The following is a 26445-nucleotide window of genomic DNA, read 5'->3' as shown; positions in this document are numbered from 1 at the left end:
CATTGAATTTCATATTTTTAGATCGGGCCCAGTGTTCAAGTCTTTCAAGATCTACCTGGATCTTGAGCCTATCTTCTGGGGTGTTGGCTATTCCTGCCCATTTAGTGTCATCTGCAAATTTGATGAGTTCCCCTTCCATCCCCTCAACTAAATCGAGGAAGTGTGTCGTATTGGAAGTGGTGAAAGGATTGAGAAAAGATTCTACCTCCACTTTGTATCTTTCCCCCCTTCCTTAGCCATTCTTGTTATGCTTTAATGGCAATATTTATTGTCTTAAGAATTTAAATCTAAAGTCATCTGATGAAGAGATTAAATAAATACACATTTTACTTTTGAGAAATCAGGGAAGAAAAATTTATAAGCTGAGTCTAATATCAGTTTTCAGATTTTGCCCATAATTCATTCAATTTAGATTTCCCATTTTAAATATATGCTATTAATTGAAAAGCATATTTATTTGCATCCTGCCTTTATTATTTTTAAAGAATAACACAAGGTTGAGAACGTACCTAAGACACCTTCCTCCTGTTTTCCACTCAACAACAACCCTATGAGGCAAATTGGGCTGAGAGTGAGTAGCCTAAAGTGATCCAGAGAATGTTACTTCTAATTTAGTTTTGAGCATGAAAGCAGCCAGCTTTCATGCTCAAAACTAAACTAGAAGTAACCTTCTCTGGGTTATTAGCCTGTTGCCTTAACCACTGGACCAAACTGGCTAAACGTATACAGTATTTGTGCGCTCTCTCTCTCTCTCTCTCTCTCTCTCTCTCTCTCTCTCTCTCTCTCTCTCTCTCTCTCTCTCTCTCTCTCTCTCTCTCTCTCTCTCTCTCTCTCTCTCTCTCTCTCTCTCTCTCTCTCTCTCTCTCTCTCATGATGATGATGATGGTGATCCGAATCCAAGATCCTGTTTTGGCACCATCTTTGTGTGGTGTAAATTAGGAGCCTTCGATTTTTATGTATCCTAAGGCTCCACCAAGTCTAAATCTGACACAGAGGGGCTATCTTTGTTCGTGTGAACTTGCGCGCTCGTGCGCCTTCGAGGGGAGAAACGCTCCGGACGACAAGGCGTCGCTGTCAGGTTCGCGCGTCCATGAATATATATATCCTTTTTAAAATCGAGTCCAAAATGCTTCTCCGCTCCTACCTTTCCGCGTAGCTTGAAGGCGGCCACCCGCTCCCTTAACCGAAGGAAACGAGCTGGAATGAAAGAATGTGATGAAGACTTTTCTGTTGAAGGAAAAGTCTTCATCCAATGCTTACTCCGAGGAGAAAGGAGGTTAAATTTGGACTTCTGATCAAAATAAAGCAACAAAACAACCCTAATCCTACGAAAGCCGCTATATTTTATTTCGTTTTATATTTTATTTTTTGTTTTATCTGCCTCCGCCCTCCTTTGGCATTTCTGTTGTGCCTTCTGCTACCCAGTCCGCCCTAAATCCAAGCTAAAACCGGAGAATCGCTGCCTTGACGCGACCTGCATGTCGCTGACTCTAGCTAGCATCCAACTGGCGGATTGAAAGGGAAAATCTGAGAAACCTAATAAAAAGCAAACGCCGTGCTAGGGGCTTCATGTTCACAAGACAGGAAACAGCGAATACTTACAATGGAACCTTTAAACAACACAGATACTGCCAGCTAAGACGATTCACCACCGCGTCACAGGGAAGGGGGGAAAAAGACACAACTTCTCCAAAGTTCTCAGAGCGCGCCTGGCGCTTTCAATTCGGGGAAATTAATGTATATGCCTGGGGAGAAGCGGGGGGCCAACCTATACAGTTTTTCATTGGCCAGTTACATGTTTACCGATCCCTAATTGGCTGCATGTCATCGAGATCGTTGGCTACATAGAATAAAAAACTATTTCTTGGCTTTCAGCTAAGTTATTGAGCCCTATGGGGATATAAGTGAGATGATGATGATGATGATGATGATGATGATGATAATGAGGAGGAGGAGGAGAAGAAGAAGAAGAAGAAGAAGAAGAAGAAGAAGAAGAAGAAGAAGAAGAAGAAGAAGAAGAAGAAGAAGAAGAAGAAGAAGAAGAAGAAGAAGAAGAAGAAGAAGAAAAGGAAGGAAGGAAGGGACCTTGGAGGTCATCCAGTCCAACCCCCTGCTCAGGCAAAAAACCCTATACCATTTCAGACAAATGGCTGTCCAGTCTCTTCTTAAAAACTTCCAGTGTTGGAGCATTCACAACTTCTGGAGGCAGGTTGTTCCACTGGTTAATTATTCTAACTGTCAGGAAGTTTCTCCTTAGTTCTAGGTTGCTTCTCTCCTTGATTAGTTTCCATCCATTGCTTCTTGTCCTGTTTTCAGGTGCTTTGGAAAATAGCTTGACTCCCTCTTCTTTGTGGCAGCCCCTGAGATATTGGAACACTGCTATCATGTCACCCCTAGTCCTTCTCTTCATTAAACTAGACATACCCAATTCCAGCAGACGTTCTTATATGTTTTAGTCTCCAGTCCCCTGATCATCTTTGTTGCTTTTCTCTGTACTCTTTCTAGAGTCTCAACATCTTTTTTACATTGTGGTGACCAAAACTGGATGCAGTATTCCAGGTGTGGCCTTACCAAGGCATTGTAAAGTGGTATTAATACTTCACGTGATCTTGATTCTGTCTTGATGTTGATCCCAAAGGCCGTTAAACTAGCTATTTAAGAGTAGCAGACTCGGGCTACATTCTGAAGGAGGCTTATCTATAGGTGCTTCAGACTCTGATCCGGACCAGCATTAGAAAAACTAAAGAGAGGTGTGCCAATACACGACCATTTTTTCCCCCCAAGATACTTTATTCTGCTTACAAGATATGAGAATTAGACATTAAAAATGTGAATTTCTAATGCTGCTTTAAGTAGGAACATTTTTATAGAACAGTAAATAAATATAAACAATAAATAAATATAAACAATATAAATGGAACTAAATGGAACAAATAAATGAAACATATGCTGCATAAACCTTTCAAAGTATAAAAACTGTATTAAAGGAGAGTTTTTTAATTGCAAAAAATATGTTCAGCATACTGTATTTCCATTTTCTGTCTTGGTTCCTATTAATGGCTGGAAAACAGAAACATCATTTAAAACACCACCCAAACTGGGGGAAAGAAGAAGTGTGAACTTAATTGAACTTAACAAATAGCATATTGTGGTATGAAAGAATAGGTACTATTTATTTTGTCCCAGCCTACATGAGTCCTTGTTATGCTCACAAGGAAAAACCCCTCTTCCAAGAAACAGGGAGGAGGTAGTTTTGCCACCTCTTCTTAATCTCTTCTGCCTCTGTTAGGTCCCTGCCATTTTGGTCCTTTATCATGCCCATTTTTGCATGAAACGTTCCTTTCATCTCTCCAATTTTCTTGAAAAGATCTCTGGTCCTCCCTATTCTATTGTTTTCTTCTATTTCTTTGCATTGTTCATTTAAGAAGGCATTCTTATCTCTTCTAGCTATTCTTTGGAATTCTGCATTTAATTGGGCATATCTTTCTTTTTCTCCCTTGCCATTCACTTCCCTCCTTTCCTCAGCTATTTGCAAAGCTTCCTCAGACAGCCATTTTGCTTTCTTGCATTTCTTTTTCTTTGGGATGGTTTTGGTTGCTACCTGTTGTACAATGTTGCGAACCTCTGTCCATATTTCTTCAGGCACTCTGTCTATGAGATCTAATTCCTTAAATCTATTTGTCACCTCTACTGTATATTCAACAGGGATATGATTTAATTCATACCTGACTGGCCTAGCGCTTTTCCCTACTTTCTTTAATTTAAGCCTAAACTTTGCAACAAGAAGCTCATGGTCTGAGCCACAGTCAGCTCCTGGTCTTGTTTTTACTGACTGTATAGAGCTTCTCCATCTTTGGCTGCAGAGCATATAGTCAATCTGATTTCTGTGTTGACTGTCTGGTGATGTCCATGTGTAAAGCCGTCTCTTGGGTTGTTGGAAAAGAGTGTTTGCTATGACCATCATATTCTCTTGACAAAATTCTATCAACCTGTGCCCTGCTTCATTTTGTACTCCAAGGCCGAACTTGCCTGTTATTCCGGTTATCTTTTGGCTTCCTACTTTAGCATTCCAATCCCCCATGATGATAAGAACATCATTTTTTGGTGTTAGTTCTATAAGGTGCTGTAGGGCTTCATAGAACCGGTTAATTTCATCCTCTTCAGCACCGGTGGTTGGGGCATAGACCTGGATTACTGTGATATTGAATGGTTTGCCTTGGATTCGAACTGAGATCATTCTGTCATTTTGAGGATTGTATCCCAGTATTGCTTTTCCTACTCTTTTATTGACTATGAAGGCTACTCCATTTCTTCTGAGGGATTCTTGCCCGCAGTAGTATACCTGATGGTCATCTGAATTAAATTCACCCATTCCTGTCCATTTTAGTTTGCTGATACCTAAGATGTCGATGTTTAGTCTTGTCATCTCTTGTTTGACCACGTCCAGCTTTCCTTGATTCATGGATCTTACATTCCAGGTTCCTATGGAGAAAAAATCTTTACAGCATCGGACTTTCCTTTCACCACCAGACACATCCACAGCTGAGCGTCCTTTTGGCTTTGGCCCAGTCGCTTCATTCTTTCTGGCGCTACTAGTACTAGCCCTCTGCTCTTCCCCAGTAGCATATTGGACACCTTCCGACCTGAGAGGCTCATCTTCCAGCGTCATATCGTTTTGCCTTTTGGAACTGTCCATAGGGTTTTCATGGCAAAGATACTGGAGTGGTTTGCCATTTCCTTCTCCAGTGGATCACGTTTTGTCAGAACTCTCTGCTATGACCTGTCCATCTTGGGTGGCCCTGCACGGCATAGCTCATAGCTTCATTGAATTACGCAAGCCCCTTTGCCACGACAAGGCAGTAATCCATGAAGGGGCAGTAATTCATGTTTTTACTGGGCATTATTACTGACACTACTGTTGTGGACACTAAGTTGATGTTGAATTTAATTACGGCAGCAAGACTTTTAGTAGGGCAATATTGGAAGAAGAACTGCCGACTATAGAAGAATGGACTTTAAAAGTTTCCAACCTGGCGGAAATGGCAAAAATCTCAGCGTATCTGAAAGACCATTCGCAATAGAGATATATTGTGGAGTGGAAAAAATGGATTGATTACATCCAGAATAAATATGGGACTAAAAAGTTTCATTTAGCATTTGAATAAGTATTGAGGTGATATTTATATTGCTTGTAGTTATTTTATAAGAGTTAAAGTGCGATAGATTTAATAGTTTATTGTTGTTTGCATATGGTAGATTATGATTGTTTCTACTTTTATACCTTGTATTTAGCTCTGGGAAGTCGGGGAGGGGGGAGGGGGAGGGAGGGAGGGAGGTGTAGGGGAGGGTTGGGAAGAGGGGAAGGGGTTGGGAGGGGTTTTGTTTTGTTTTTTTATAAATAAAATGTACTGTAAAACTTTTCAATAAAAAAAGGGTAGGCAAGGCGGGTTGTATAACGTGTGAGTTCCGGCACCTTTTTCTTTTACAAAAAAAGCACTGGTCAAGAGTAAGTGGGAAAATGAGAAAATTGTAGATCAATAAAGATGAGAACTTTTTAAAAAGAGCAGTGAGAAGTTTCACAATGAAAGGGAATGTAGAATGTATCTACTGCAAATCCTAACTATGACAGTATTAAAAATAATATATCTTTAAAGCTGTAATATAATTAGGACTGGTAGCTCCTTGGTGATTTCAAATTAAAATGAGTAATAGAATCAATGAAAAAGATTATAGGACATGAAAATGATTACAAAGTCCATATCCAAATCCTGCAAGGGTCAGGATGAGAATGGAATTAAGACTGTAATCCTATATTCAAAGGGGATTTTCTTCCAAATATATAGGGACTGTATTTCAATATACCATGTAGTTATAACCAATTCCACTCAAAAGTGATTTCTCTTTCTTTGATAAAACCAGGCCCTGGTTTATCCCCTCCGAAAGAAACTATCACTTGATCCCACCTACCTAGGCACCTTATGTCCAGTTTTCCCACCTTGTCTTTCTAGAAAGGTGGTAGAAAAGATGTTACTTGGAAGCTTCATAAAGTCCTGGATGAAATGGATTAGTTACACCCCTCCAATCAAGTTCTATTATGGACACCTGATTGCACCTGTTGATGATCTCTGGCGAGAGTGGGATGGGGGTGGTGCAACTATCCTTGCTCTCCTTGACCTCTCAGTGCCTTCAGTGCCATCAACCATGGTATCCTTTTGGGCCAGCTATGGGGTTTGGCCAGCTGGGCAGCAGAGTCTAGTACTGGTTTGGCTCCTTTCTCTCTTTTTTTTTTAACTAAAGAGTTTTACAAATTTTTTTTACAATACATATCCCCAAAACCCACCCGCCCCAAACCACCCCCCTTCCCCCCCCACTTCCCAGAGCTGAATACAGGGTTATAGATATAATAATCATATTCTAACTAAGATTATCCATTATAAAATTAACCAAATTCAGAATGTGCTTTAACTCCCCTTTAACATAGATACATTCAAATTATTAAAAACATAATAATAATAACAAACAAAAATATAATCATTACTAATACTAAAATTAATAATCTAAAATCTACTCATAAGCTAAATGGAACTTTTTAGTCCCATATTTATTCTGAATATAATCTATCCATCTCCTCCAAACTGAAATATATCTTTCTTGCGAGTGATCCTTCAAATAAGCAGAAATCTTAGACATTTCTGCAAGATTCGATACCTTAAGTACCGATTCTTCTATAGTAGGAAAACTATCCTTCCTCCAGTATTACCCCACCAGTAACCGTGCTGCTGTTATCAAGTTCAACATCAAATTGATTTCTTTAGTATCACAATCTGCAACAATACCCAATAAAAATAATTGTGGAGAAAACTTTATCTTTCTCTTAAAAATCTTTTGAATGTTCCACCAAATTTTAATCCAAAAAGCTTTTATATTTCTACAAGTCCACCACATATGAAAATAAGTAGCATCTAAACTACCACATCTCCAGCATTTCGACTGTAGGTTAGGATACATGTTAGACAACTTTTTGGGATCCAAATGCCATCTATAAAACATTTTATAAAAATTTTCTCTTAAATTTTGAGCCTGAGTAAATTTAACATTTCTGACCCAGATTACCTCCCAAGTATCCAACGGAATTGGTTCCTGTATGTTTTGTGCCCACTTTATCATACAATCTTTGACCAATTCCGTTTCCGAGTCCAATTCAATTAAAACATTATATATCCTCTTTATATGCACACGATTTAAATCTCTAATTTGTTTTACTAAGTTTTCATCTGTAATTGTGATGCCAACCTTCTGATCCAGCTTCCACTTAGCTTTCAGATGGGTGTATTGGAACCAAGAGTAATTTATGTTTTCTTGTTTTAACTCATCTAATAATTTAAGTTGGGTTTGGCTCCTTTCTCAGTGTTGTCAATCAGTGTTGATAGGGAGTGAGAGGTCCAACCGTCGACCGCTCCATTGTGGTGTGCCACAGGGCCTGGTGTTCTCTCCACTTGTTTTTAACATCTACATGAAGCCACTGGGTAAGAATATTCATCACCACAGGTTGAAATATCACCCAACTTTATATTTCCACCTCTGGTGATCCAAGTGATGCTGTCACTGCCCTCTTGCACAGCCTGGAGGCTGTGAGGTCTGAACGGGGAGGCAACAGGCTTTGGCTGGAAAGATTGAGTGGCTTTGGGTGCATGGAGCTTTAAGATCTTTAGTTCCAGATAGGGTTTAGTTTAACAACTTTAGTTCCAGATAGGGTTGCACTACCCCAGACAGACCGAGTCTATAACTTTGGAGTTCTCCTGGATTTTTGACTCCTTCTTTAAGAGTAGTTAGCAGCTGCATCTAGGACACCCTTTCCACAACTTCATGTTGTGCAGCAGTTGGACCCTTTCCTGGACTGGAAGTCCTTGCACTCAGTCACGGTTGAAGTATCATCAACTTTATATTTCCACCCCTGGTGATCCAAGTGATGCCGTCACTGCCCTCTCACAGAGCCTGGAGGCTGTAAGGCCTGGATGGGGAGGCAAAAGGCTTTGGCTGAACCCTGGAAAGACCAATTGGCTTTGGGTGCATGGAGCTTCAAGATTCAGGACTTTAACAACTTTAGTTCTAAATGGGATTGCACTACTATAGACAGACCGAGTCCACAACTTGGGGTTTCTGCTGGATTTGTGACTCCTGCTTGAAGAGCAGCTTTTCACAACTTTACATTGTGCACCAGTTGCACCCTTTCCTGGACTGGAAGTCCCTGCGCTCAGTCACTCAAGCCCCAATCATCTCATGTTTTGTAGGGTGATTCATGTTACACCACTGCTCCATGAGCTCCACTGGCTGCCAGTTTGCTTCCAGGTGCAATAGAAGGTGCTGGTAATTACCTTTAAATCCCTCCATGCCATGGCCCCAGGTTCCCTGAGGTAACTGGCCTACCTCACCCATGCCGGCAGAGGGATCATACTGTGCCCCCCATCAGACAGAGAATTTCAGGCGTTGAGGTCCACGGAAAAGCCTTCTCAGGCTCTGTACCTTTAGACTTGGCTTTGCCAACTAGCTTGGGACCTCAATGGGGTGTATCACAGTGGAGACGGTTGATGTATTAAGAGAAAATCTCACCTCTTCCCCCCACAACCATGCATCCTGCTCTTTCCATTCCCAACTTTTAACTGTAAGATTACTTCAGATTGCAATTCTATTTATATTGCTTTTGAAATATTTATCTTCCGTGGTTTTATTGCTTTTATTGATGTAAGCCATGCAGAGTTGCTTCAAAGCAAGATGGGCAGAAAACAAAATGAATGAATGAATGAATGAATGAATGAATGAATGAATGAATGAATGAATGAATATTTTACCACTCAAATGCTGCATACATTATGGTCCCTCTACTTATTTTCCTCACCTGTTGAATAGATGAATTCTGCAGTACTGTTGTAGTTTCATTACGACTAACTATTTGGGGGTTCAGGAAAAGAGTTAAGTTTCAGTGCAGTTGCTCCCAAAAATGCCAAAGGGGGAAAAATCCAGCATAAGGACCGGCTCTGTTTGAGGCTCTGTTTGGAAGCTCTTCTGGACCTCACTAGCTGAAATTCCTTGACTGATAGGATCCTCACCATGCCCCCTCTGCCAGCAAGGCTGGGGTGGGCCAATCCCCTTGGGGTGAAACGGTACCTCAATTAACCTGGGCCCATGCCGTGCACAGTTTTAAAGGAGCCTCCAAACAGAGCCTCTTCATTGCTCCTGATGGAACCAGGATGGATTCTTCAGTTCTTCCAAGCCTATAGCATGCATTATATAGTCAACATATAAACTGAATAGGTATGGCAAAATAATGCAGCCCCATCTGTCTCCTTTTGTCATGATAAATCATCCAGAGTGATCAAATCCATTCTCATCTTTTTTTTCCTGGTTATCATAAAATTTTTATCAAAAGAATCAAATGCTTGGATATACCCATTACTTTAAGAGACTTCCAGTTTTAAATGATCAATGCAATCCAGAACAAAAATAGAATTATTTTGAAAATTCTCTTAATGTTTCCATTATTCATCTAGTATTTGCTCAAATTTGATTTCTATCCTGAGATACACTGACTCTGTTTGTTCTCTTTTTATCTTTGACACGTGCCAAATTAACGATCAGTCTTTATCCTTGATGTACCAATTTAATGATCATAAAAATGTTTAGCAAGTTGTTCCTTTGGTTGGAAACATGCAGAAGAGGCCTATCATGACCCCCTCAGAGGCTAGTTCGGAGGAGGAGGAGGAAGAGTTGGAGCTTGGACCGTTCAACAGAGAAGGCACGTCAGGGGCTGAGGACGGTGCTGTCCTGGGCCTCTCAGGGATTGGGAGAGGTGGTCAACCAGACGGAAAGCTGCCTGCCTGCACAGACACAGGAGGATCGGCTGCTGACCGGCAGTGGTGCTGATAGGCAGCTGATCTCCTCTGATGAGGAACTGCTGCCTCCTCCACTCAATCCAAGGGCAAGGAGAGTGGAGTGTAGGCAAACCCAGAGAAGGCCTGGCAGGCTACTCAGGAGGAGATCGCCTCACCCCCTCCTCACAAGGAAGACCTGGAGGGAAGTAACTTTAGGAGAAGCTATGGGGAGTTAGTCTTTGCCAGGAACAATTGTTTGCATTGGTTTACACTCCCCTGGCTACGACTCATACCTGTTGCGGTTTGCCTTGCCTCACTTGGAAAATTGCTCCTTTGTCTTTTGTTTTGGACCTCGCCCTTCTCTTGTGGACTGCTTTTGGCCTTTGCTTCCCTGGGGCTTTGGAACTGCTTCTTTTCTAGAACCTGTTTCTTGTCCTGAGGAGTGCCCTTGTCTTGTGCCTGGGCCCTGCCTGGTGGATTGGACTTGGAAGGTTGGACTTTGCCCTGTGAGTGTGCTCCTATTCTGTGGGCTTTCTTTGTACTATAGGGGCTGATGTTTGAGGTGGCTGCCTTCAGGGTAGTGTGAGGATGGACCCTTACCGGTTGTTGGAGGGCCATTGGCTGGAACATTTGTTAAGAGAAATAAAGAAATCTCTAAAGGCCTGCCTTGCCTTGACCACCTGGGTCATAACACGGCCTTCATCCTGGCTCAAAAACAGTAACTGTGAGAGGGAGCTTAGTGAAGAGCAACTAAGATGATCAAAGGCCTGGAGACTAAAACATATCAAGAACGGCTGCAGGAATTGGGTTTGGCTAGTCTAAAGAAAAGAAAAAATAGGGGTGACAGGATAGCAGTATTCCAGTATTTGAGGGGCTACCACAAAGAAGAGGGAGTCAAATTGTTCTCCAAGGCACCAGAGGGCATGACGGGAAACTGATCAAAGAGAGAAGTAACCTGGAATTAAGAAGAAACTTCCTAACAGTGAGGACAATTAACCAGTGGAACAGCTTGCCTTCAGAAATCGTGGGCTCTCCATCACTGGAGATTTTTAAGAAGAGGCTAGACAGTCACTTGTCTGAAATGGTATAGGTCCTCCTGCTTGAGCAGGGGGCTGGACTAGAACACCTCCAGGGTCCCTTCCAGCTCTATTCTATTCTGAATTCTGCAGTGGATAGACAATGGCTGAGATGAGGAGGAGGAGGAGGAGGAGGAGGAGGAGGAGGAGGAGGAGGACGACGACGACGACAACGACAATTGTTTGGATTTATTTGGCTGACAAAGTATTAACTCTTCTAATTTTTGTTTGGCAAGAGGAGTTTTGATATTTGATGTTAGCTATCAACAGATTTACATTTGGGACCTGTTTTTTGAGAAAAAGATCAAACTATGTTTTATTTACAGATCAGAATTGTGACTCCTGCTAAATAGTGTGTGACTTTTACTGGTTGTAAGAATTGTTTTAATTTAACAAATTTTCAGACAAATAATTTGGTACCTCTGTACTTGGTTCTGGGAGGCATGATGAATATCAAACATTTGTTTCCCATAAGGAATAATGCAGTGTGTCACAAGGCAGCCAACACTGACAAGTTTTAGCTTGTGCGTTGAGTATCAAACAAACATGTCAAAATCTGTTGAGTACCCAAAGCAGTTGAATACCAAGTTACCACTGTGTGAATTGTTTTTCTACACACTCAACTACTTTTGTGTATGCCCATATCAACCTTTAGCATGTTTCTTTTTATTATTATTTGTGGCTCTAATTCTTATATTCCTGTTAATATAACCAAACATTTATGCACTTGGGAATCAAGTAACAGACTCGGTTTGGCTTTGTACCAAACAGAGTTTTGCACTCTTGGATAATTCATGCAACGCAGATGTAAAATTATTGAATAAGTCTAAATATTTATCTTTAGCAATATCACATGAAAATGCATGTCCAGTTGCATTGTCCCATTCTCTGAGTCACAAATTCTCATGGATCAGTGTACCTCAAGAAAGCAAAATCTTCTTTTGAGCAGCCACCAGAAGAATCCAGGTTCTTCACCAAGCCAAAATACAAGGAATGAGGAAACAAGCCCACACAGATGCATAGTCAGTGTGAAAAACAAGACAAAACCACTGAGCAAATAAATTATCAATCACTGATGTTTTCCCCTTTCCCTTCCGCCTTTTTTCTCCTTCAATGGAAGATAAAAAATTTTTATGAGCAGGATTCTTTTTTTATGTATGACGTGTGAGTTCCGGCACCTTTTTCTTTTACAAAAAAAGCACTGCTAACAGTTATCTATTTTCTTAACCATATTCAAACATCTGCTTAATATATAATATCTCATCTAACAGGTCCAATCCTCTATTTTCTTCAGCTTTTCATTTGTCTGTATCCATCTGTTAATTCCTTACTCTAGCTTTCTTATTTTGCAAAATACCTTTCCAAGTCAGTACATTTGAATCATCAAGTAATTCTTTCTGTTTTTTGTATATATTGTTTGGAATGAGGAAGAGAATTTGATTGAAGTATTTTTGGAAGAACGCTCAACCCATTAATATTCATTAAACAGCTTCCATCTTTCTCCTTCAGTTTTTCTTTTCATTTCTTGTTTGTCAATATTCAGCATTTCTCCTAACAGCTTTATCATCCATTCAATCAGCTTTTCTTCCTTATCCTCAAATGTGTTCTGAGATCTTGACAAGTATGATGTCTTGTTCATTTCTTGTTCATTTCCGGTGTTAACACCGCATCTTCTAATTTTTCATTTGTCTGTATCCATCTGTTAATTCCTTACTTTAGGTCCTCTGTCTTTGGATCTGTTTCTTTTAATTTTTCTTCTGTTTTCTGGATTATTAGTTTCTTCTTTGTAGTCATTGTCTGGATTTGTAAGTTTAGATTACAAAATAGTTCTTTTATCTCATTTGCATTATTTTTAGTCTCATCATGAAATAAAACAATTGTCTGTTGTATTGATTTCAACATAGAAATAATTTCTTTCTGAGATCAACATTTTCTTGCTAGTATATCAAGCTAGGAGCTTTGGAGACAGGTATTAAAGATGATTTTTTACCATTTAAGGCTAAGTATGGAACACTCATTTTGTTTTTGTATCTAGTCTTTATAGCCCAATAGGGTCCCCAACACAGATAAGCAGCCCAAGAGGTTTTTTTCCCTTTTCCCAGCTGCAGTCTGCAAAAATGAAAGTTTCCAAGGACAATCAAGGTCTTATCCGAGTCTGGCCTTCAAGCCAAGTTCCTTTAATAATAAATTGTACTGTCGTGGTTCTCCACTAGATGTCATTAACACTGTCTTCCAGCTTTTTAAATCCAAACTTACGGTATATTACAAACTTTTCTAAAAAAAAGTCTGAAAAATACTTTTACTCCCTAAATTTCAAAGCTATATACCAATATTGGTTCCAAATTAATCTTGTAATTTTCTCTGTTTTCCCCCAAGCAATTAGTTCGCCCCTTTTCTTTTCCTGAGGGAATGGATTCTTTTCTCATCAGGGAAGATTCTTTGTTTTGGGTGGTTTTTTCCAGGAAATGTCTTAAAATAATAGAGAATATAGTCTGGCCCAGTTCCATTCAGGTTGCTCAAGAGTTGCTTGTTAGCGCTTATTTTCTTTGGTTGACAGCAGCTTTTGACTAGCCACAGAAGTGCAGCCAGTCTTTCCCCTGCCAGTTTGGAGGGCTTCCTCAGATCAAACAGAGGGGCCACTGCCACTCCACAATCAATGAGGGTCCCTCTTTCTTTGTCACCTCTCTGTGGTGACCTTCAACCCTTTTAGGGTCCCCAGTGGGACGAAATCAAATGTGGAAGACGAAATTCCGTCTTCCTGTGCCCATATGCCACGACGTGTAATAGGAAGATTCTTTATGAGCAGGACTCTTAGTATGAGGGGTCTTTGGTGCTCTCTGACCTTAGTTGTTTCCTTGCAGAAACTAAGTAATTACCCAAACTAGGTAACATCTTCAGTGCTAGTAAGGAGTGGGGTTTGCTTTCAGTTAATATTATAGTGGCTTGCCCTCTCAGTGTTGGTGTTACCTAGTTTGGGTAATGAAACATCTGCAAGAAAACAACCAAGCTCAGAGAGCACGAAACACCCCTCATACTAAGAGTCCTGCTCATAAAGACTTTTTTGTCCAGCAATTTATCTTTCATTGAAGAGGAAAAGAGGAGAAGGAAAGGGTCCCAAATGATGTTCAGCCATGAACAGGTCAACATTAGTCCATGGAGCAATAGCCTAATAGACCACAAAGCAACTGAAAGTTGCTCAAACAAAATAACTCCACCAGTCAAACTTAAATCCACACACAAGAGAGCTCACAAGCCAAGAGAAATCCAGAGTCTACAAGGCACGAATCAATTCCAAACACTGTGCCAATCGAGAGTGAAGCAGGAAACACGACCAAAACCACACAACTAGAAAATAAACACGTTCCCAGCAATGCTTCCACCTGTCTGCTGTGATAAATAGCCAGATTTCCAGTGCAGCTCATCAAGACAGACAGGGCTTTCTCCTCTCAAGTAGTCTAAGTAGTTCAGAGCCATCAATCAAGTCAGCTCCTGACCTGCCAGGAATGGGCTCATCCTCCACTGAGCTGGCATCTGAGAAGGAGTCTGGGGAGTCATCCAAGGGAGACATCAGAAGAAGATACAATGCCACTGAGACAACCCAATGGAACGTACAGCATATGAACCTCTGGGGCAGAACTTAAGGTATATGTACCTCTGTGTCACCTTATTAAAAAGAATGCAAACATGTCACGTTTAAATAATTTAAATACAGTAGGGAGAACTGCACACATCTCAGCATCTATAAGTCTGTGCCTCCTGTAATATAAGCTTCCCAATAATGTAATTTATTTTGTTAAATAGTATGTCTAGTATGCATAATATATATGCACATTTAGAAATTGTTATTATATTTTAAGTAAAAATACATCACAGCACACTAGGAAAGAAACTAATCAGAAGGCATGATCTTTTACTCCTAAAAGGAGTGACTGATAATGAAGGATAAAAAAACAGAATGCAAGCGAGGTATGACCAAGGCAGAGTAGTGGGAAAATCACTTCCTTTGATCTGGACTCCGTGTTCTTTTTGATGCTCATGATGTCTATGGCTCTCTTTGCAGCTTCATGACACTGTTGGGACATGTTGAGTTTATGATCCCGCTAATACATCCAAGCCCTTCCCCCATGTCCTGCTCTTAAGTCAGTTTTCCCCCATCCTGCATGTGTTTAATTTTTCTTACATTTGTATTTCTCCCTGTTAAATACCAATCTATTTGCTTCCTCTGTTCTAGCCTAAGTCCTTTTGAATGTTTTCCCCATTTCTCCCAAGTATGAGCCACCTCTTCTTTGAAGGGTTTTTGAATCTTTCAATCTCATCCCCAAGACAGGACACAATACAAGAAAAACTTTCTAGAGTCTCAACATCTTTTTTACAGTATATTGTGGTGACTAAAACTGGATACAGTGTTCCAAGTGTGGCCTTACCAAGGCATTGTGAAGTGGTATTAACACTTCACGTGATCTTGACTCTATTCTTCTGTTAATGCAGCCTAGCACTGTGTTGGCTTTTTTGGCTGCTACAGCACACTGCTGGCTCATATTTAAGTGATTGTCCACTAGGACTCCAAGATCCCTCAAACAGTTTCTACTGTTGTACCTCCTATGCATTTGGTTTTTCTTGCCTAACTTTTTTCACAATTGAATTTCATTTTGTTAGATAGTGCCCAATGTTCAAGTCTGTCAAGATCCTTCTGTATCTTAAGCCTGTTTTTGGAGTGTTTGCTGTTCCTGCCAGCTTGGTGTTGTCTGCAAATTTGATGAGTTCCCCATCTATCCCCTCATCCAAATCATTGATGAAGATGTTGAAAACCACTGGGCCGAGAACAGAGCCCTGGGGCACCCCACTACTTACTTCGCTCCATATAGATACAAATCCATTGAGGACTACATGCTGAGTACTGTTGGTCAGCTAGTTACGAATCCATCTGGTGGTGATGCTGTCTAAGCCACATTTTTCTATCTTATCAAGTAGTAGGTTGTGATCTACTTTATCAAATGCCTTACTGAAGTCCAAATAAATTATATCCACAGCACTCCTCAGGTCCCCTAATTTTGCCACTTGGTCAAAGAATGCAATAAGATTTGTCTAACATGATCTGTTTTTGATAAGCCCATTTTGGCTTTTGGTAATGACTTTGTTTGCCTCTAGGTGTTTGCTGATTCATTGTTTGATTATCTTTTCCAGAATCTTCCCAGGTATTGAGGTCAGGCTGATAGGTCTGTAATTTCCTGGGTCCATTTCCCCCCCTTTTTTTGGAAATGGGAACTACATCAGCTTTTTTCCAGGCCTCTGGTAGTTCCCCAGTGCTCCAGGATCTTTGAAAGATATAGTTCAGTGGTTCTGAGATCACATCTGCCAGTTCCTTGAGAACCTTGGGGTGTAATCCATCTGGTCCTGGTGATTTGAACTCCTCTAGGCTGGACAGGTGCTCACTTATCATTTTCTTGCCTATCTTATGTTTCTAATCTGTTTTTGCTGTATTGTTTTAATAGGTTGGGCTGTTTTTTCCCTTTGTGGAAAGACAGTTGCAAAAAATGAGTTAAATAGTTCTGATTTTTCCCTGTTGCTTGTCACCTTCTTGCCTTTCTCCCACTAATGAGCCAATCATTTCCTTGACTTTTTTCTTGGTTTTTACATGTTGAAAAAAGCTTTGTTAATTTTGACTTTTGTTGCAAGCCTTAGTTCAGTTAGCTTGCCTCACTTCATCTTTGTAAGCTGGGGCTATTTGCTGATATTGTGCCTTAAGTTATGTGCCCCTCTTTCCACTTGTCTTTCAATTTATCAGAGAGTTCTTTATGCAGCCATGCTGGTTTCTTTTGAGAGCTGTTATTTTTTTTCTTTATTGGTATTGTGCTAGACTGGGCTTTTATCTCACTTTTCAAAATTTCCCAAGCTTCTTGAGTTGTTTTCCCCTTGAGGATTCTCATCCATGGAATCCTTCCCAAACTGTAAGTTTATTAGAAATTAGCTCTCTTGAAGTCCAAGACTCTAGTTTTACTGTATTCTATTGCTTGTGCTTACATAATGTTGAATTCCAATATTGCATGATCACTCCCCCGCCCCCCCAACGTTCCTGTGGCTGTTAGTGAGAATTAGGTCCAATATGGCTAACCCTTTAGTTGCCTTCTCTTTCCAATGCTTTGCAATGCTGAAGAGGTTGTAAAGAAAGATGTGGAAAGTCCCTCCCTCCCCCCCCCCGCATTTTACATCAGTGGTGTTTCAATCCAATGGCCTGTATTCAAAGGTGTAAGAGGTGAACCCTCTAGTGCTAGTCTTGAGGAATGTAACAATTATAGGAGCACAACTCCAAGTGTCTTAAATTTTGTAAGGTCTTAAATTTGTAGGCATCCATTATCTGAAGTTTTAAACAAGCCAGGGATTAAAAGATTCCCTGGAGGCACTGTTTCATGTATTCCAATAGAAGCTTCTGCTGCTCAACATCACAGGTTTTGTTAAAACACTTTAAAATTATTTATGGTGAAATAATTGCATTTTACAGAAATATCATCTGAATTACTTAAACAATCTTGTCCTGGAATTTGATCCACTTCTTCTGATCTTTTAATTCCAGTTACATGGACAATATATGAGCATCCATACAGTGACCTGAGAGAGGAGCCATTATCTTAGTTTTGTTCCAAAACTACAAATCACCATCATGGCCTGTGCAAGAAGATAGCACTTTCACATAATTACACAAATAACTTCTTCCACTATTATTTTCACAACTGTTGAAAAAATTTCAGAGACCGGGGAAACCAATGATAAGTCTACCAGTCAAAAAGTGTAAAAGTAAATCCTTTTAGCTTAGGGTATGTTATACAAACAGGATAAAAAAAGATGTCTATGTATCTAAACCACTGGATGAGAAAATTTGTCAGGATGGGTGCAGTATCATCAATATACTAATTATGCCCAATTATACATCTCTACTCCTAGCCATGTAGGTGATGCCGTCATGGTGCCAACTGAAAGCTTGGGTGCTACGAGGGTCTGGATGGGAAAGAATCAACTTTGACTCAACCGTGGGTCCCTACCCTTTTAATCTCTGGAGACCACTCAAGAACTGGCTCTTCCCCCACATGCTGAGACAGTGTGAGGTCAGTGCAGGAGTAGTATATGGTGGGTTGCATCAGTGAAATGTGATTGCAGGGCCCCGTTTTTCTGTTTTAGCGTTTATTGCCTTTTGTTTCTAGATATGACTTTTAAGCCTCTCCCCCACCCCCAGCTTGGCTTTAAGATGGGAAGGTGTAAAAATGTCTTAAATTTAAATACAAATATAATCAGAAGCTTAAACGTGTCTTGGACCTTAGATACAGCCTGTGTAGAGGGACTTATTTGAATGTTTCTCTTTGAAAAACCAAGCATTTCAGATTAGCACATGAATGAGTAAAGCAGGAGTCTTATGCCTTTAAGTTAACAAATCAATAAACTAACCCAGCTTTCAGTTTTGTACGTTTTCTTACCAAACTTACTTTGGTAAGAGTGAGCAACAGAAGTTTCTCAAATTATGCACAGAGTGAGCAACAGAAGTTTCTCAAATTATGCACAATCAATGAAACTGTTGCAAAAATCTTACCTGATGCAATCATCTGTTAAGATATCTGAATGTGTAGAATGTGTACAAAATTTGCATGACCAGTTAACGGCAGCAGAGAGATACAAAAATACCAAGATTACTAGTGATTATCGGCTGCTGAAATAATGGCTTCTTGTCCATTCCATATGTGGGCATCTTCAAGAACACCCACGTAATTATGTAGCCAAGTTAGGACAAAAGAAGAATGCATTTGATGAAAAATCAGGACACACTATTTTTTTATTCAATATATACGCCACCCATCTCACTATCCAAAATGGCTCTAGATGGCTTACAATGGCATAAAAGCAGAGATAGATATATTGCAGTCCCTGCCAGTTAAAAAAAAATCCGACTGGTGGGGTCCAGGAAGAGAGCCATTGCATTCCCCTCCCACCAAAAATACCTGAAACAGGCCCCCACTCTCCTGGCCTTCCAGAAAGGAATGAAAACATGGCTTTGTGGCCTTCATGGGGAGCCCATAGGAGCATACAGCTGTGGAGCTGGGGTTAGTACTCTGAAGGTCCCCCCCACCTTGCCTTTCAATTATTTTTTAACAGTTTTTAATCACCCTTGCCTCTTCGTTAAATTTTTAACTTTATACTGTTTTTATATTTTAATATTTTACTATACACCGCCTAGAGTCCCTGTGTGAGGTACATGGATGATTCTAAAATGTGATAACTATAAAAGCATAATAATTAAATGAAGGTAAAAAAAACCAAGAGCTGTCTTTCAACCAACCCACCCCAGCACAGTGCACACAGACCCCCATGTTTTTTCATTGCTTCCTATTTTCAGTTTTTAATACCAAGCTGTGGCTTTTCTAAGTTTAAACATGTTGTCCAAACAAAAAGTCTTTCCCGTTAGTAGTGACATTATTCTAATAAGTACTAAATAAATAGGCCTCAAAGTGCTACTTCGGAATGGTAGCCAGTCTGAATTTGGACAGTTCATTTAATCAAAGATAAGCCACTCAATGTTGATAAGGAACCACCAATGAATGTTGCAAGGAGATGTTGGGTCATTCACTGTTACAACTAGAATGGTTTAGCATACTGGAAAAGCTTCAGTTTTGGCATCAAAAAGAGCCTGAAGGTAAACAAAACGACAACAAAAAAAATCAATCCAGGCTTAAATATACAATAGCGCTTTTATTGCAACAATTGCTTACAAGTTAAAATGTAGTTGTGAGATTCAAAAGTTGTTCCCAACACAAGCAAGTCCACATTTGGCTAATATGAATGCCTTACACATTAAACGTAAGTTTCCAATAGAAATTGAGTAATGTAAGAAAAAATACGAAAAGTGCAGTAGAGCAAACAAATTGTATCTACTGAATACTGTATCTTAATAATTTAATCTTCTCCAATATAGGAATACTTTCTCAAAAGACGTTAGCTTTTTAAACTGGAAAAAATTGCCCCGTTTCAGTTCCAGACTAAAAACCTTAAGATATGAGCAAAAGTCAGCAAGAAAACCCCACTGAGGGCTATCTTGCTAGCTACAACATTTGGAGCATCGTTACACAAATTCCATTGGCAGCATCTGTATCTGAATTTTTTTGTTGAGAAATGTTTTGAAATAAAGTTTACATTACAGTCAGAATCCTTCCAGCACTGAGATATATTTTTTGGACCTAAAAAAGGGGAAAAAATGAAGATTATAAGGTTAGGTTCTATCCCACTTAATTAGAAAAACGTTTTCTGTGTTTATAGGTAGAAAAGGTAATCTCTTCAGTACTTTGACCTTTTATCAGTTGTTAAATTAAAGCAACACCTTAAATGATATTGTAAGACTATTTCTACCCCACTTTTCTATATAAAATCCCAAAACGGAGTTTTAAAAAGTTGCTTTAAATATTTTGAAATGTCCCAAACTCTTAATTTAAAAAAATCAATCAGAAAATGACATAATCTCATATTGTGGGGGAGAGAGAAACTGCTTGAGCAGGGGATAGGATTAGGCTCTCCCAGCTCTGTTATTCTGCTATAGACTAACTAAAAGCCTCTAAGACAGACAGGTCAAACTTGCGACGTCACGTGACGTCACACAACGTATCGGAGCTTTTTCCCCATTGCCGGCAATGGGGTGGGCGCAGTTTTGTTATGACGTGTCCGGCGGGCAGGCCAGCAGTTTGACACCCCTGCTCTAAGATGTTATTTGAAAATGAGCACCTGCATTATTCAAAACGCAGGATAGTTTGCTCGCTTTTGAAATTTCAATTTGAAATCCAAGCCCCCTAGAATTTCACATAAGCCTGCCTGCTTGACTCTTTCAGGAGTTTGCGGAGCTGCTGGTTCCTCCTTGAAAAACGGCTTTTCCAAGGAAAGCACGTGGGAATACAACTCAGTTTAGTCCACTATTAACTTTGCAAAACTATTCACTGTTCTTCCAAGACCTAAGGGTGCTCAGCATCAGTTCTCCTCAACTTCCCTGCTCGCCTGGGTATTTATTTGGTCCTTGACAATTTTTTTTTCAGTCACATTTTCTTTTCAACATTTGCTCTAGTGTAAAATGTTGTGTATGCATATGTATCTCTTTTACTTTTTTGCTTGTTTTGCTTTTTTATCTAATTAACAATAAAAACAGGAAAAATAGTTTTATTTTGCCTCCAATGCAAAATTATGCTATGCACCATGTTTCTTAATTTGTTTTTTTATAACGTAGCAGCTGAAAGATCAAAGTGGGGCCTCTTTACCACAACCCATCCTTATCACCAAAAAGCATTCTGCTTTAAGACTGCACAGGTAGCATATGCCAGGTTATCCTAAGGCAGGCATGTAAAACTGCCGGCCCACTCTGAAACTGCGCCTACCCCGTTGCTGGCAATGGGGAAAAAGTCGCTATATGCCATGCGATGTCACATGACATTGCGAGTTTGACATGCCTGTCCTAAGGCATTAAATAAAACATATAGAGGGAAGCCATACAAAAGCCAAATCTAAAATACATTTTACATTTTAGTTTTTAGTCAAAGTGGGGCCTGCTTGTAGAGGAGGATCTTTACCTGTCTGAGATGAATAAGTATAGAATTAGGTTTGGGGAAGACATTAGGTGTGTGATAATTTTAATTTAATTTAATTTAATAATATTTCTATACCGCCCTTCTCCCGAAGGAAACAGGGCGGTGAACAGGGCAAGAATAAAAATACAAGATTACAAAAGTTAAAAAATAATTAAATACATGCCCATATACTAAAAATACATCTTAAAACCCCAATAAAATAACAATAGTAAACCCCCCCTGCACCGGGTCAGGGGCCGCAGGGGTACAACTCGGTCAAGAGCCTCAGTGGCTGCCCTTCACTGCAGCCTTAACTGACCAGACTGAGCACTTTGGCAGAACCAGCTGAGGGAGAACTTGTGTAACAGAAAACAACACTGATGTGCAGAAAAACAGTTCCTGTGGTCTACAGGGCTGGAGCTGAGATGCTGGAGAATGGAACAATTGAGGGCCCAATGCATGCTGGAAATCACACATTTGATTTTTGTCCCAGGGCAGGATATTCTCTGCCCTTCGTTATGCACAGACTGCTGTTTGGCTTGCTGGTGCTACCAACTACCTTGTAAATTCTGACGAGATGGGCAGAAGCAGTACTACTAGCCTAGCCACCTGAGCATCAATTTGTTTAGAGCCACCTGGGAAGAGACTTTCAAGATGCTGATTGTCATGTGTAAAAGCCCTATAAGGCATATAGGCTAGTTATCTATGGGACCGTCTCTTTCCTGCGGTTTCTGCCCATCCTGTAACAACTGACAGATTTGGCTTGCTACAGATCCCATTGATTAAGCAATGCTCTCTTCTAGGATCCAGTCAGAATTCTCTGTAGCATAAAGCCAGCTGGGTGATTTAGGGCCAGTCATGCTCTCTCAGCTCTACAAAGGAGGCAATGGCAAACTATTTCCAAAAAAACTTGCCCAGAAAACTGCAGGGATTTGTCCAGTCAGTCACCAGAAGTCAAAAACAACTCAAAGGCATACATGCAAACAGTATGTGTGTTAGGCGGGGCATTGTTGTTCCCTCTAGGTGACACTATATATTGAAATTTTATTGCTGACTTCATTTGTGCATATTAAGCTGCTCAGAATAATTAAAATCAGTATAAAATCATATTAATAAATTTATATATTTCTTCAGAAATTAAACATAAAAGATAAAGTAATATACCTACCATCATATACTATAAGGCAAGTATCTTCTTCGCCTTTGCAGGTTATGTTTCTGTCACAGTTAGCAAATGGACAATTGTAGCACACTAAAGCACTTCCTAAATAAACAAGGAAAAAAGAAGCTAAACACAATGTTCCCTTTTGTTTTCCTGATAGAAAACAAATTATAAGTAATTCTTTTGTTTAGCGATTGTTCAAAGTTTTAACCATGTTAAAAAAACAGCTTTGTGACCAATCCATGTATTTACAATTATTGCATTATCATTCACAGCTTCACAAGTGGCACAACTGAACAAGCAAGAGTTCAGGTTTCCAAAAATCTTGCCAAGGAAACTGCATGGAATTGTTCATATAGTTGCCAGGAGTCCAAACTGACTCAAAGACAGACACAAAAACAACAAGAGTTCCCTTGAAACTGGATGCCTAGGATTGCTCCAACAATTTGCCTCTTTATAAAAGACAGTTTCATAAAATTCCAGTCAGGAATCTCTCATTCAAAGGGATAAAATTTGTTCTATCATGAATTATATCATCCATATAATTCCAAAGCATCAAGCTAAAACTCAGTCAGCCCTTGGAATGATGAGCCACCTTCAGCTCCCTATTCTATTCTTCTGGCCCCTGCACTGTTATCATTCGGTTTCCATTTACCATTGGGTTCACTTACTTACCTGAATGGAGGAACAAAGCCAGAACAAAGGCAGTAATGACAGGGGTGACCAAAAGGGATTTCATCTTCTTTGTGTCTCCTATTCAACCTACATAATAAAAAAAATGTCCTATCAGATGTTCCAAAATAAGTGCAATAATCTAAACCGAGCAACAGTATTTGTCTGCCAAGCCTCAACTGTCTATATCCATGTCATTATTCCAGCCTTATATAAAACTTTTATGAGTGCTAAATAGGAATATAATTTTGGGGGGGCATGACAGAACATTCCTGAAAAGCATCGAGACTGAAGGTAAGGCCTGTTGAATTATTAGTCTCTAAAATGAAACCACTAAAATGAAATATTTCTATTAAATTTGAAAGTACTTTTATGTTGTATATCAAAAAATTGGAATTTATCACAATATGAAAAAAATGTTTATGTACTTAAACACATTTCATATCACTGTTTAGTAAAAAGACTCTTGCTGGAGATCTCTCATTAGCTGTATCATTTAAATTGATTTTTTTCTGCATAATCACATGGGACTTTTGTCTCATAACAATCAGAATCCCAAATGAGTACAAGCATTTTGTGAGCCCAACGGTACAAATGCCAATTAAATTGCACAGCCACATCATTCTTATTGGTGGTAAACAGCATGATGCAAAGAGCAAAAAAGAAAAAAAAATGAGAGAAAACAGCTAAAATTAGTTATCATCAACACTATTAATGATAGATTTCCATACAGTCCCATCCTTTTTGCTACCACACCCATATATTGCTTCACACTTTTTCTTAAAACTTCTCACCTATTTTCTATTAATTCCTTCTAGCCATATTTTCAATTCTTTCTATGCACATCCTTAACACATTAACAGTAAGTGCTCCATGTGACAAGAGTATGAAGCTGGCAATCTAGTTGCCAAATGCTATACTTTATTAAAAAGTCATAGGAAGGTAGTTAAAAGTTCAGTATGTCTATGCTGCAGCACCAAAGTTACATTTAAATATAAGCTAGGGCCTCACAATTTTTTAATGCATGCTTTACTTGTTAAGTTTTAAAACGGCAATAACTGCACAGCATTATCATTGGAGGAAAGAATTCATTTTATGAGAGTTCCCAAAAGGCCTTAAAACCTGTCTCTGTTAATTGGCCTGGAGCCAGGATAGGGTGTGTCATGCCAGAAGTGGTTAATGGATTGAGAAAAGATTCTGCCCCCACACCTTGTTTGTATCTTTCCCCTTTCCTTAGCCATGTTTGTCCCTTTTTAATGGCAATATTTATTATCTTAAGATTTTAAATGTAAACTCATCTGATGGTGAGATAATTTAATAAATAAATAAATGTCACTTCTGAGACATCAAGGAAGAAAAACGTGTTAAAATTGTATACGGGTGGGTTTTCCGATTTTGCTAATGAGTTCATTCAAGTCGGATTTTTCATTTTAAATGCTTGCTATTAATTTAAAAAGCATATTTTATCCTGCCTTTCCCCCCCCCCCAAATAACTCAAGGCTGCGTTTGTGTGTAGGTGTGTGTGTGTAAGTGTAGGTGTAGAGGGGTGTGTGTGGGGTGTGTGTGTGTGTGTAGATGTTATTCGAAGATCCAGTTTTGGCACGCACCTTTGAGAGATCTAGTGGTGTAATCTAGGAGCTTTCAAGCTTTACGTAGCTTAGGGCTCCACCAAGTTAGGCGTGCTATCTTTTGTTCGTGTGGACGTGCGCCCGCGCCTTTTGAGTGGAGCAAAGCTTTGGGACGCTCCGGGCGACTAGGCGTCGTCCCGAAAAAAGACGCGCTGCTCGAAAGAGCTGGATGCAGCTGTCAGGTTGGCGCGTCCATTAATAAACCTTTTTGGAACCGAGTCCAAAATGCTTGTCCGCTTCCACCTTTCAGCGTCGGCTTGAAGGCGGCCACCCGCTCCCCTAACTTTCTACGCTAAGCGAAGGAAACCAGCTGGAAAGAAGGAGAAGGAGAAGGAGGAGAAGGAGAAGGAGAAGAAGGAGAAGGAGGAGAAGGAGGAGGAGGAGGAGGAGAAGAAGGAGGAGGAGAAGAAGGAGGAGGAGAAGAAGGAGGAGGAGGAGGAGGAGGAGGAGAAGAAGAAGAAGAGAAGAAGAAGAAGAGAAAGAAGAAGAGGAAGAAGAAGAGGAAGAAGAGGAAGAGGAAGAGGAAGAGGAAGAGGAAGAAGAAGAAGAAGAAGAAGAAGAAATAATACACCCGAGGAGGGGAGGTGGTGAAATTTGGATTGCCGAGCAAAACAAAAGCAACTCGACACGCCAATGCAACGCAAGCCGCTAATTTTTTTCCCCTTTTTCTTTTGGCCTCCTCGCTCGTTCTTTTGGGCCTCCTGCTATCCAATCCCGCCCTAACCCCAAGCTAAAACCCGAGACTAGCTAGCGGGGAGGTCATTCTCCACGTTACGTGCGGCGGAGTCAAGCTAACAGTTAGTATCCGGCTAGCGCAGGGGTAGGCAACCTCGGCTCTTTTATGACTCACGGACTTCAACTCCCAGAAATCCTGAGCCAGCGTAGCTGGCTCAGGAATTCTGGGAGTTGAAGTCCGTGAGTCATAAAAGAGCCGAGGTTGCCTACCCCTGGGCTAGCGGGTTTAAAAAGGAGAATTTGAGAAAGCCAACTAAAAAACGCACACGCCCCCGCTCTAGAGGCCTCGTTTTCAAACGGAGGGGGAGGAAAAAAAAGAGCAAATACTTACGAGAGAAGGCTTAAACAACGCGGAGACTCCCAGACGAGAAGGTAAATCACCACCAGGACGGTCACGGGAAATTGAGACCGACTTCGCCGCCGCTGTCAGACTACGCCCGGCGCTCTCGATTCGGGAAACTCATGTATCTGACTCGGGCGAGGCGGGGCCAGCCCATGTTAAATTTTCATTGGCCAGTTAACAAGGTTTAGCATCCCTGATTGGCCCGTACGTCATGAAGCTCGTTAGCTAAGTGAAATGCTTTCTTGGCTTTCAGCTACCGTGTTGAGACGTGTTGGGGGATATTTGTGAGATTAATCACAAAGACCGAGGAGAGTAGTACGTAATAACAGGAATATCAGTACATTTCAATACATTTTAAGCATTTTATTCCAGAG

At 40.2% G+C, this 26445-nt stretch overlaps 1 protein-coding gene across 1 annotated transcript in view; it reads right to left on the bottom strand.

Moving 5' to 3' along the window:
* LOC308659850 (uncharacterized protein) overlaps window positions 1-26210 on the bottom strand; it is a 32598-nt gene extending 6388 nt beyond the window's left edge. Inside the window, exons 1-5 of the mRNA XM_081313878.1 lie at window positions 26060-26210; window positions 23369-23455; window positions 22700-22795; window positions 19958-20163; window positions 10163-10490 (exon numbers count right to left, since the gene is read on the bottom strand). Of these exons, the coding sequence (XP_081170004.1) occupies window positions 10163-10490; window positions 19958-20163; window positions 22700-22795; window positions 23369-23432 (694 nt within the window). The 5' untranslated portion in view covers window positions 23433-23455; window positions 26060-26210. The remainder of the gene's footprint in view (window positions 1-10162; window positions 10491-19957; window positions 20164-22699; window positions 22796-23368; window positions 23456-26059) is intronic.
* Window positions 26211-26445: the final 235 nt, after the last annotated feature.

This window comes from Vipera berus (genome assembly GCF_964194415.1).
Source record: "Vipera berus genome assembly, chromosome: 1".
Lineage (NCBI taxonomy): Eukaryota > Metazoa > Chordata > Lepidosauria > Squamata > Viperidae > Vipera > Vipera berus.
Note: the sequence above shows the minus strand (reverse complement) of the source record. Positions and strands in the feature narration are given on the sequence as shown.